Below are 13,482 nucleotides of genomic sequence, written 5' to 3' on the forward strand. Positions count from 1 at the left end.
TGTTAGAAGAAACTGTATCCCAAAATTTTAAAGAGAGAACAACTTATATATATATATGCCAAAAATAAGGGTAACTACTATGAAGGGATAGAATATGACTCTAAAAATGAAAATAAAAAAGATTTTTTAAAAAAGGGATTGATAAGATGTTGGTTGAAAAAGGGAAAAAGAAAAATTCAAAAAAAAAGTTAAAAAAAATTAACTTTGAAAGACCAAGGAATCATGGGAAAAAAGCCACGAATTCTATGTGCAGTATTCCCCTAGTGCTGGAGTTCTGCCATTCTCATTGATCGGTAAACTTGGTCTTGGCTGGCTGTTCTCGCTGATCCTCTGGGGGAGGGGCCCGTAGCCGTGGTTCCCAAATGTCTTTGCTGGAGGCAGAATTGCCCCACCCTTGCCAGGTCCGGGCTAAGAAATCTGCTCAGGTTTGCTCTCTGGAGCTTTTGTTCCCTGCAAGCTTTCCGTACAGCTTTGGAGGCTGAGAGTGAAAATGGCAGCCTCCCAATCTCTGCCCCGGAGGAGCTGAGAACTCGGGGCCCCGCTCCTCAGTGTGCCCCCAGAGAAAAGCAGTCAATCACTCCCATCTCCCCGGTCTCTGGCCACACTCCATGCTCACCCGGCCTGTGACCAAGCGTTTCTGTCTCTGGCACCCGACTGGGTGTGGAGTCTCCAAACCCAGCAGATCCCTGCGGTGCACTCCTGCGCGGCTCCTCCCGGGGGAGGAAGGTGAGTCTCCCCGGATCTGCCGCTTGTTGGGTCCCTACTGGAGGAGCAGTGGCCTGACTATGCCGTGGATCACGGTTTATGGCAACCCCGAGCTGAGAGCCCATGCCTCAGCTCCATCTCTGCAGCCAGTTTCCCCGCTCCGATACCTGGGAGCTCTGCCGCACTCAGGCACCCTGGTCTTTCTGTGACCCCGAGGGTCCTGAGACCACACTGTCCCAGCGAGGGTTCCAACCCCTGCTTAGCCACTGTAGTGATGTCCCTCAGCGGAGCTGACTTCTGAAAGTTCCGATTTTGTGCTCCGCTGCTCTATCACTTGCCAGTAGCGGCTGACGGAGGTCCCCCCCTCCTGCCATCTATCTTCCCGAATATCACCTCGGATTCACTTCTCCACACATCCTACCTTCCAGAAAATGGTCACTTTTCTGTTCAGAGAGTTGTTGCTATTCTTTTCTTCGATCTGTTGAGTTCGTAGGTGTTCAGAATGGTTTGATCCCTATCTAGCTGAATTCCTGGGACCAGACAAAATTTAGGTCTCCTAAATTTAGATAAAATTTTAAACTAAGCACATAAACCAGGTCTAGCACACTGCCCAATGACACGAGATGCTCAAACCTTTTATTAAAACTTTACAAGCTTTTTAGGTTTCATATGAGTAAAGATCTATGTGTGACAACAGGATTAAAAGCTTTCACTTAAGGGGCACCTGGGTGGCTCACTCAGTAAATGGTCTAACTTTGGCTCGGGTCATAATTACAGGGTCCTGGGATGGAGCCCTGTGTCAAGCTCTGCTCTCAGCGGGGAGTCTGCTTCTCCCTCTCCCTCTGCCCCTCCCCCTGCTCATGCTCTCTCTCTTTCTCTCTCTCAAATAAGTAAATAAATAAAAACACTTTCACTGAAGAAGGCAGGAAAATAAAAGCAGTCATACTCAAAACAAGTAGAAGGGAGAAAATAATAAAGATAAAAGATGAAATAAGATAAAAAATGGACAAACATAAACAAATCAATGAGACAAAAATCTGGTTCATTGGCAAGATCAATAAAGTTGATAATTTCTAGCTAGACTCATCAAAACAGAAGAACACAAATACAACAATATCAAAAACATAAACAATATCAGAAAAAAATTGACAGGATCATTGATCCTACACATAGTAAACAGATAATAAGGGAATATTATTGTTATGGGTTGAATTGAATCCTCTGAAAAGATATGCTTAAGTTCTAACCCCTGCACCTATGAATATGACCCTGTTTGGAAATAAGGTCTCTGTAGATGCAGTCAAGTTGAGATGAGGTCATTAGAGTGGGCTCTAATCCAATATGGCTGGCGTCCTTATATGAAGAGGAAACTGTACGTAAAGACAGGGACACACATGGAGAATGCCATGTGATAACAGAGGCAGAAAGTGAGCCATGCAACTGCAAGCCAAGTAATGCCATGAATCAATGGCCACCATGAAAAGCCAGGAAGAAGCAAAGATTCCACCCAAGTCTCAGAGGAAGCATACTGACACCTTGGTTTGGACCTCTGTCTTCCAGAACAGTGAGAGAATAAATCGTGATGGCTTTAAGCTGGTGAATTTGTGGTACTTTGTTACAGCAGCCCTAGGAAATTAATACAACTGTGAAAAACACTAAAACTATACATTTGACGATTTAAGCAAAATCAATAAATTCCTCGAAAGATCAAGATTATCAAAATTGACAAGAAACAGAATGTCTAAAGAGCCCCTATTAAAGAAATGGTATTCCTAATGAAATGTAATCTCTCAAAGAAAATTTCAGACACAGATTATTTCTCTAGTACATTTGAGCAAACACTTAAGGAATGAAAATTCAAATGCTACCCCACAAAATAGATGGATATTCAGAAACATCCCAAATGAATACATAAGGCCAGTATTTCTCCAATACCATAAACAGAAAAAGATATTTAAACAAATTAGGGGCACCTGGGTGGCTCAGTTGGTTAAGCATCCAACTCATGATTTCACCTCAGGACATGATCTCAGAGTCATGAGATGGAGCCCTGCCTTGGGCTGCTGGCTCAGCAGGGAGTCTGCTTCTGTCCATTATCCTCTCCCTTTACCTCTCCCCTGGCTCACACATGCTCTCTCTCTTAAATAAATAAATCTTTTTTAAACATAAATAAATAAATAAATAACACACCAATATCCATCATGAATATTAGTACACAATTTTTAAGAAAATATTACCCAAGCAAATCTACCAATATATAAAAAATGATAATAAATACAATATGACCACATGGGAATTACCCAAGAAGTGCAAGTTTTGTTTAACATTGAAAAACCATAATGCCATCTATCATATTATGAATATAAGAGAATATCTATATAAACATCTCAAGAGATACAAAAATTTATATAACAAAATTCAATTTCCATTCATGGTAAAAGTCTCAATCAACAGGAATAGAAGGGAATTTCCTCAACACGATAAAGAGGATCTCCAAAAACCTGCAGCAGACCTAACATATAAGAGTGAAAAACTAAATACCTTTTTTTTTGTAACATGGGGAACAAGACAAGCATGACTCCTATCACCACTCTCTTCAACACTGTACCAGAGGTCCTAAGCAGTACAATAAAGCAAGAGAAAAAAATGAAGGAAAGGAAGAAGTAAACCTTTCTATATTTTTTTTAAAAGATTTTATTTATTTATTTGAGAACACTTACAACTTAAGAAAAGATTGAACAGGGGTGCCTGGGTGGCTCAGTTGGTTAAGCATCTGCCCTCAGCTCAGGTAGGATCCCGGGGTCCCGGGGTCCTGGGGTCCTGGGGTCCTGGGGTCCTGGGATCAAGCCCTGTGTCGGTCTCTCTGCTCAGCAGGGAGCCTGCTTCTGCCGCTCCCCCTGCTTGTGCTCTCTTGCACTCTCTCTCTGTCAAATAAATAAAATCTTTTTTAAAAATAAAATAAAAATAAAAAAAGATTGAATGGACACTTCAATAGGCAAAAAACTAAACAGACACTTCTGAAAAGACGATACACAAATGGCCAATAAATACACAAGAAGTTGCTCAATATTATTACTTTTCAGGAAAAGTAGTTCAGGAATGAATTACTGATACATGAAAGAACATGGATTTCAAAAACACGCTGAGCAAAAGAAGTCAGATACAAAAAAGTGCATGATTATGAAATTCTAGAAGAGGCAAAACCAATTCATAGTGACAGAAAGTGTAACACTGGTTGTCTGGGACCAGGTGGGTAGTGAGGGGGAAGAAAGGAGCTTTTGCAGGCAATAGAATTATTCTGTATCTTGACCTGATGGTGTTTAAGAAATGTATACATTTGCTAAAAACCCACTGACCTCATGACTTAAAATGGGTGCACTTTATTGCATGAAAGAATAACCAGATAAAGTTGATTTTTAAAATGTCAAGGTCAAGGGGCGCCTGGGTGGCTCAGTCCATTAAGTGACCAACTCTTGGTTTTGGCTCAGAGTCCCAAGATGAAGCCCTGGATAGGGTTCTGAGCTCAGCATGGAGTCTGCTTGAGATTCTCTCTCTCCTCTCCCTCTGCCCCTCCCACCGCTCACACTTTTTCTCTCTAAATAAATAAATTAAATCTTATAAAGAACAATAAAACAAAATGTCAAGGTCAAGAAGACCAAGAAACCTGAGGAGTTCTCCGAGACTAAAAGAGACTAAAGTGACATCACAACTAAATGTATCACATGATCCCACACGTGCAGGAAAAATACCTATGCTGATATTAGCAGGACAGTTGACAAAATTTGAATATGGGTTATGGATGAAATCACAGTACTCTATCAATGCTAAATATCCTGATTTTTATAATTTTGCTATGGTTATACAAGACAAAGTACTTGTCCTTTTTTTTTTTTTTTAAAGATTTTATTTATTTATTTGAGAGAGAGAGAATGAGAGAGAGCACATGAGAGGGGGGAGGGTCAGAGGGAGAGGCAGACTCCCTGCCGAGCAGGGAGCCCGATGCGGGACTCGATCCAGGGACTCCAGGATCATGACCTGAGCCGAAGGCAGTCGCTTAACCAACTGAGCCACCCAGGCGCCCCAAGACAAAGTACTTGTTCTTATAAAATATTTAGACAAAGGGACATAAGGTCCCCAATTTATTATCAATTAGAACAGCAAGGGAGTAGGGGAGAGAGAGGAGAACTGTAAAGCACAGGTAGAACAAAATATGAACAAATGGTAACTACGTGCAAAGGTTACAGGAGAGTTTTTATACAATTTTTTCAACTATGAGGAAGTATGAAATTATAGCAAAGTAAAACCATTTTAATGAAAGGTGATTATCTAGATGGGAGGGGAGGCAAAATAACTATATTTTAGTTCTTAATTGTGCCACCTCTCAAACCCAGAGGCTACTGAAATGATTTATCCCATTTCTCCTACTAATAAGGAAAAGACCAGGCTATCAGAGTTGTCTAATTGGTTCTATGGGTAGGTCAGGGAAAGAGAAAGGGAATTTCTCAGGACCATTAAAGAAAGGGGAAACCTCTCCAAAGACAAAAGCATGCACTCTTTCTCAAGAAGACAGATGGCATCTGATCTCTTAAATCATAGTCCAAAAGAACATTTCCTTCCTTTTCCCACTCATCTCTGTTTCCACAGTAAAGTAACTCCTAGTAGCAAAAACATTAGTTTGTTAAGTATTCACAAATTATCACAGGAACAAACAAACAAACAAATATCAGGTTCCATTGCACCTTTTCTTCTTGTATATATTGCAGCAGGCAGAGAAAACAGCATCAACTCTCTCCTCACAGATACAATTGTAGGTCTTAGAGCACTCAATAGTTGTTATTCTTGTTGGGGTTAAAAATGCACATTGTCCTCTTCCAGAAGAACTCATGAATGTATAGTTACTGTAGAATAGAAAACACACATGGTCAACTGTTTAGGGATGTCTGGGTGGCTCAGTCAGTTAAATATCTGCCTTCAGCTCAGGTCATGATCCCAGAGTCCAGGGATCGAGCCCCACATCGGGTTCCCTACTCAGTGGAGAGCCTGCTTCTATCTCTCTCTCTCTCATTCGCTCTTGCTCTATCTCATAAGTAAAATCTTAAAAAAAAATTAAAACCTTCTTGAATAAATTTATGAGCTGGCAAGAAGCAAATTCAGGCTCAGGCTGAGGTTAAGTAAAGGTGGGAACCCAGAAGGGTAAGTGAAGGACTGAAGTCATTTTTTCCCTTAATTGATACAGTAGATTAAATATGAATTCCACTCAAGTTTCCATATGGAAGAAAACCTACAAAGAATTGAGACCCTGAAGATGTATCTTCAATGTAAACTACCCTTGAAAAGTCTTCAACCTTGGACTTAAGCAGAAGAAAAAATGAATAATCCCACCTAAGAATCCAAAATTACCAATTATCCCTCATGCAATTTGTATTTGAATATTATTTGAATATCCAAATCCCCTACAGAAAAAAAAAAAAAAAAAGGAAGATAAATGAAACTAAGTAGCTTGGGAGGCATGGGCAGAAAGCATGAGATGTGCTCAATAAGTACGGATGAGGAAGTTAGTAACCTTTGAGACGTGTCAGGTATAGATACTGTAAGTACAGCATGTGCCTGCTGAACATAGGCAAGGAAGAAGGAACCAAGTAGCACTACATGTCTCACTCAAAATATACATTATGCACATAGACACTTACATCTATGAGGTCTTAAATTCACCTCCTACTGGTAACACTCTTACTGGCCCTCTGCCTCACAAACTCAAATAAAATCCATAGCTGCTCATCAGGATCACTGGAAAGCTGCAGCTGTCCCCGGGCTTACATGCTCCCACACCTCCCCACTAGAGAAAATGCATATGCTGGCCACAGAGCCCTCTGTTTGTTGGGCCCCCTTACTCAAAACTCAAGTGATATCCTAGAAACCACGCCACTATCAGGAAAGGGGGATGCAGAAGAGTCAGGCCATCTGAAGATTATGTAACCCAGGATTCAGGTAACCTTTTACCCACTTGCACCTTATCCTGAATGTGATAACTGATCCTATCCCATCCCATTGTGATAAGCTATCCCATTTCTTTCCCCTTGCATTGGGCTATTTGTTCCAAACTGACTTAATTAACTAAATACAATTTGAGCATCTTAATTCGGCCCATGAGCCCTTCTGTTCTGTGCCTCTGAAGTGTTTGCCTGGAAGTGTACTCACAGGCTATGACTGCATCAAGGTAATTTCCTGCAAGCCATCTCTTTTAAGTTTGCAGCCACCTTCATCTCAGTCCTCAAATAATTTCCACAGCAGCTCAAAAAGGAAAAAAACACTTCACAGAAAATGACACCATGAACAAAAGCCAGCAGAAACTATAGAGTAGACCCACAAAACTTCAAATATTAGAATTATCAGATACCAAATATAAAATAAGTATGTTTGACATCTTTCAAGAAATAAAAGACAGCTTGAAAAAGTGAGTAACTAGCAAGATTTAAAAACTTAAGCCAGAATCCCTAGAAATAAAAGGTATAAAAGTTAAGATTTTTAAAAAATTATTGAACAGTTTAACAGAAAATTATAACTAAATGGAAACCCAAGAGTTTACAAAATACTGCACTTCAAAATAAAACGATGGGGATGTCTGGATGGCTCAGGTGGAAGAGCTTGTGAGTCTTGATCTCAAGGACAGAGTTTGAGCCCCACATTGGGTATAGTGATAAACAAAGAAACAAACAACCCCCCCAAAAAAACCATAGTGAAGGCATATGTGTATGTGTGCGTGTGTGTATACTCACTTATATTTATATTTATAAATAATATAAACTAATAATATACAGATTGTATGATGGTGTTATGTCCTGATAAACCCAAGACAAATTGAAAATACCAAAAGTCAAAAATGCATGTAATACACCCACCCTACTAGCTTATCCTAGTGTACCTTAAATATGATCAGAACACTTTTGTTAGCCTATGGTTAGGCAAAATCATCTAACACAAAGCCCATTTTATAATAACATGTTGAGCATCTCATGTGATTTATTGAATACTACACTGAAAGTGAAAACCAGAACGGCTGTATGGGTATAGGATGGTTGTTAAGTGTACTGGGTTGTTGATCCTTGTGATCAGTCAGGAGGATCACTGGGAGCTCCAGCTGCCTCCACCCAGCATCACAACAGAAGATCACACTGCACATCACCAGCCCCGGGAAAGATCAAATTAAAAATTCAAAGTACAGTTTCTACTGAATGCATATTGCTTTCACACCATTGTAAAGTAGAAAAATTGTAAGTAAAACCATTGTTAGTCAGGGACCATCTATAAAGAAGTTTCAAATGAACTTTGGGGATCCTCCAAATACTTAACTTGTGATTGTGGGAGGGATCACTATAGCTGATTCAGGATGGTCCAATTCCTTCATATCACTTTATGATTTGCATTTGTTTTGGGTACCTCATAATGCATACTTCTGAGCATGTGTTTAGCATCAAAATTTTGTTAATAATCTGTATGACATTTCTCTTTCTTTTTAATTATACTTCCTAAAACATGTTCTTCATCATTCTACTTATTCTTACCAATGACCTCTGTGTGAAAACCACGTGAAATAAGAGAAGATTCTTTTTAGATACAGTCCTCCCAACCCCAACACCAATGTTGGAGTTTGAATGCATTCCAGAGACTTACATCCCAAAAGGTGGACCAGTGTCAATCCATTTCCATTTTTGTTCTCTATCATCATATGATAATCCAATCCAGTAGTTATTCCTATAAGTTTGGGATTGAATAAAGGCCTGTAAGGAAACAAAACATATCATGTGACTAGCCCCATCTGTTAGATTAATGAAAAGGAGGAAGGTGAAGGTCCCAGCTGTTTCTATGGACAATAAATACTCTGCTACACACCACACCATGCTTCATCTCTATTCCTGGAAAACCCTCCCTCCTCTCCATCCTCATGCTTTTATTTTCCAAAGTAAGTTTTACCTCAAAGATTATTTACTTAATGTTAAAAATTCCTGCCACTCTCATGGATTATTTAAACACGAAAAAAATTTAAATCTAAATATCTAACACTAGACTTGTTAAATAATGTATGTCACTATAAAACTACTCAAAACCATGCTCCAGAAAAATATTTAATGGTGTAGAAAGTGATCATTACTTATTATTAAATGAAAAAAGGAATCTTCACAACAAATTTATTAAAATAACAACTATATGTGCTAAGTTGTGCATCAAAACCCTCAGCCTCATAAGAGAAAGGCTTGCTGTAGTTTAGTAGTTCGAAGGGGTGAAGGGAAAATGGGCAGTATTTGGAAATATTTACTATGTCAAAAAATGTAATATAGCAAAGTGACATTTTACGTAATGTCTGATTAAATGGCTGAATGTATTTCAAAATATAGGCTTAAATTTAAGTGAATTTTACTGCAACAAACATTTTATGACTTGATATCATAAATTCTTTTATGTTGTGACTTAAAACATCTATTAGATTTGCATATAAATGTTATGTTGTTTTCCTAAGGGATAAATAGAGGTTTTAGGCTGATCTTTGAAAATACTTCTCTGTAAAAAATATTTTGTGTGTGTGGATAATTTTTACTAGTAATAAATTAAAAGATAATTTTGACATTGTTGTCACTTTATTTTCTCTTTTTACAATTCCTTTTGAAAGATATACATCATTATACAATATATTAGAATATTGATCAAGAAAATGTTACCTACAGATGCCATGAAAATCACCATGAGGCTAACCTGTAAAACTGTTATCACTTTTATATTCCTCATTATTATCTCCTTTTTGCAGGTGGAAAAACTGAGATCCAGAGGTTGAGTAATTCAACCAGGTCACACAAATAATAGGTAGCAGAAGCGGATTTGCCTGATCCCAGGCAATCTGGCTCCTGGATTCCTAATAGCACCTAGTGGATTAGGTTCCTCCAGGTTCTTAGTTGCCAGCTTGCAAGGATAAATAACCACTGCTTCCAGGCTGCAAATACAAAAGGGTTAAGGGCTCCATCGAAGGAGAGGCACGCTTCTCAGTGAGCTGTTCTGCACACACCTTAGAAAAGGAAATGAATGCAAAAACCCAAACTGAATCTTCAAGGGGGTTTCCATTTTGGAAACAATAATGGTCATCATGATAAATAATATATATTGAATATTTAGAAAGTAGCAAGATCATATATGCCTATCAGTAGGCAGGGTTTTCCAGAACCCTTACCTTTCTTACCCACACAATTTTTGCTCACTCAACAGACACAATACAGAGAATAACTGAAGGTCCCTCTTTCTGGCCTCCCCCTGTCCTCAGTATCTCAACATCTCTCGATATCCTCAATATCCTCAACATCTCAATACCCTCAACATCACTCCAAGCATGAGAGACAGTTAGGAAAATAAAAGTGAATGTAACAGTCCATGATACCAGTTCATCTTCATCATTTATCTTCCAAAGAGATGAATTATAACTTTGGCAAGTCTGTTTACATCCGTTCCAGTTTTTACTTTCAGGAATAAAATAATAACACTTTATTCCATAACAGGACCAGCGGTTTTCATAGAGTTTGCCTACAACATATGAGGTGAAACATTATCTGGTATTCTGTTAAACAGAGCAATATACTTACCAGCCCTCCATAATTAAATAAAATCTTAATAGCTATCAATAATGATAATATTAGGTTCATCAAGATTCTGGAATACCAAAAGATATCTCTTATATTCATTGCAGCATTATTCACAACAACCAAGACATGGAAACAACCCAAGTATCCATCCCTAGATGAATGGATAAAGAAAATGTGGTATATACATACAATAGAATACTATTCATCCTTAAAAAGAAGGAAATCCTGTCATATGTAACAGCATGGATTACATACATACATACAATTAACTTGAGGATATTAAGCTAAGTGAAATAAGACATTCACAGAAGGACAAATACTATGCGATTCCAGTTATATGAGATACAAAAAATAGTCAACTCAGAAAAACAGAAAGTGGAAGGTGGTTGCCAGTGGCTGGGGGAGGTGAAAATGAGGAGCTTTTGTTCAATGGGTATATAGCTTCAGTTATGCAAAATGAGTAAGTTCTAAAGATCTGCTGTACAATATAGTACCTATGGTTAACAATACTGAATTGTGCATTTAAAAACTTGTAAAAAGGGTAGATCTTGTGTTAAGTGTTCTTAACCGCCCCCCCAAAGAAAAAGTGACATGGGAAAGCTTTTGGAGGTAATGGATATGTCTACTACCCTAATTGTGGATGATTTTACAGATACATGCATATGTCCAAACTTGTCAAATTATATACATTAAATATGTGCATTTTTTGCATATTCGTAATACCTAAAGCTATTTTTTAAATAATAAAAGTAATTTTTTAAAAAGATTCTGGAATGCCTTCTAAATAAAAGAAACATGATTCTTTAGAATTTCTTCTTTTCCTCATATATCTTATAATGTACCAAATTTTTAAAATACTATTGATTCTTTTTTTTTATTATTTTTATTAACATATAATGTATTATTTGTTTCAGGGGAACAGGTCTGTGATTCATCAGTCCTACACAATTCACAGCGCTCACCATAGCACATATTGATTCTTTAATAGCAGAGAGGATAAATTCCTGGTACCATATCTAAATGATATTAAATATGCAAAATTGTTTTATAAATTCCAAATCCTACACAAATATTTTATCACTTATTGATTAACTAGGTTAATTCGTTCCATCCATTTGCATGACAACGGAGTTTATTGTATGGGATTTAATATCCTTATCTCTTGGATGTTTTAAAGGGTATTATCACACAGAGTTATACAAACATCAACACTTCAGCAAACTCTGCAGAAGTACTGCAGAGTCTGCAGGGAGTGTATATAGACCAAATACCTGAGGTCAAGGCACAATGGAAACACATACAACAGAATTACCTTTACAAGAGCACCCAAATAAAAGGCCTTGTGCCCATTTAACCTAAGTATATTCTTACTAATAGCCTCCATATTTCATGTCAGCCACAAAGTGGAGTGTCTAATTTGCCCACAGGTCCAAAAGGATCCACGTTTTCAGGGAAGCTGACACACTATTTCACCTCCCTGAAGCAGTCAGAATGCAAGAACTGCCATTGAGTTTGGGTAGATACAGAGCTCTGTTAATCCCAACACGGCTCCTGGGGTCTCAGTCTCACATTTGACGTAGGCAAACCCAAACACTCATACTGCATCTTGAGTACAAATAAAAAGGTGTCTAGTAGACCTAGATCACTAGCATATACCATCAGCCTGCCTATCAGGCCTCAAAGCTTCTGGAAGGGGAAGAAATAAAGGCAAATCATGCAATCTTCCATTCAAGATGCCCTTCATACCTTTATTTTCTTTCTGACATCTCCTATCTACAAACAGTAAATCCTGTTCCTTTTTCTGCTGAAGCGATTCATTTTTGAGAATGTTATATTCTAAAGTCATATTTGTCAAAAGTCGCTCCTTTAAGTAGCTGTCATTTTGCAAAATGTGGTGCTCTCGAGTCAGGTTTCCTATCATTTCCCCCAGCTGATGGTTTTCTTGAATATACTGAAAAACTAAAATTAATAGCATAGATGTAAGACAAGGGTACTCATATCCTTGAATGTTAAAATTCAAGACAAAAGAAAAAGTCTCACTTTGACAACCAACCCCTTTCATTACTTTAAATGGTTAATGTGACATTTAGAAAGTAACACCTCAATAAACCGACCGTAGAAATGGAAACTTCAAACTTCACACTATTAGCAACTTATGTGTAGAATAAATAAAAGAAGATATCTGAATAAAATTATAATAGTAACATCTTACCATTCAGTTCAGTTTCTTTTTAACAATTAGCATATCATTTATAAATAGGTCCCAGAGTAAAAACCAGTCAATCAACACTTAGCAACACATTTTCTATATATGAAAATCTGCACTAGGAAACATGAAGAAATACCATCACTGTTACTGAAGGTGATCGAATAGAAAAGGGAGGAAGATGTAAATAAGTACATTTATTTGAGTGGCACGTTAGTGATTTTCTCTAAAGATGTCAAGAAATTCAAATAAAAGATAAGAGTTGAATTCAAGATCATCTAAGGTACACGTACAGAATCAATCTTTTTACTAAACTCTATCAGCACAGACTTGGAAAAAAAATCAAGAGAAAGTCATAATTTCTTGTGAACAGTTGTTTCTCAAAGAATGTGTATCTAATATTTACAATGATCTAAACTCAGAAGACATTATATGACTAAGTCCTGTATCTGAATGAATGCTATTATGTATTCTACAGAATGAGACAGTTCATTAACCTACAGAGTCACTGGAATAGGTGAATAAAATGAAAATGACACTGTGACATGTCTGGGACATTCCATCATGATAGCCAGGGAACAGTTAGTATCTGTGCAAATAGTGGTCACTGCTATTACTCAGACTTGAAAGTTGTATTTTAATTACTCACTCTTTGTCCCCAATAGGGCGACTGTCACCGATAGTAGTAAACACAAGATCCCAAGAATCACTGCAATGAGATGCCAGGTCACTGAAAACCCTTTATATAAGGAAGAAAGATAATCATCAGGGACAAAGCCTTGCTCACTGCTAACCTTAACCTGGGATACCATTTGAAACAGAGATAACCTTCTCTAAAAATTTTACAAAAATATATCATACAAATTGATTTAAATTTATGACCTAGTAATTACAGTTTTAAAGTCTCAGATTTCTGACTGATATACACCCACTGTAGAAATCCTACGC

At 37.8% G+C, this 13,482-nt stretch overlaps 1 protein-coding gene across 1 annotated transcript; it reads right to left on the reverse strand.

Annotated features, from left to right (window-relative positions):
* Positions 1–881: 881 nt before the first annotated feature.
* On the reverse strand, positions 882–13,177 carry LOC102742570 (killer cell lectin-like receptor 2). The gene is made up of 5 exons (XM_031026807.2): positions 12,075–13,177; positions 10,127–10,269; positions 8,377–8,483; positions 5,445–5,603; positions 882–3,629 (listed from the first exon to the last, which is right to left on the reverse strand). The coding sequence occupies exons 1-5, from the start codon at positions 12,388–12,390 to the stop codon at positions 3,548–3,550; spliced, it is 807 nt and encodes a 268-aa protein (XP_030882667.2). The 5' UTR covers positions 12,391–13,177; the 3' UTR covers positions 882–3,547.
* Positions 13,178–13,482: the final 305 nt, after the last annotated feature.

This window comes from Leptonychotes weddellii, chromosome 5, assembly GCF_054177405.1.
Source record: "Leptonychotes weddellii isolate Sample4059 chromosome 5, ASM5417740v2, whole genome shotgun sequence".
Taxonomy (NCBI): Eukaryota; Metazoa; Chordata; class Mammalia; order Carnivora; family Phocidae; genus Leptonychotes; species Leptonychotes weddellii.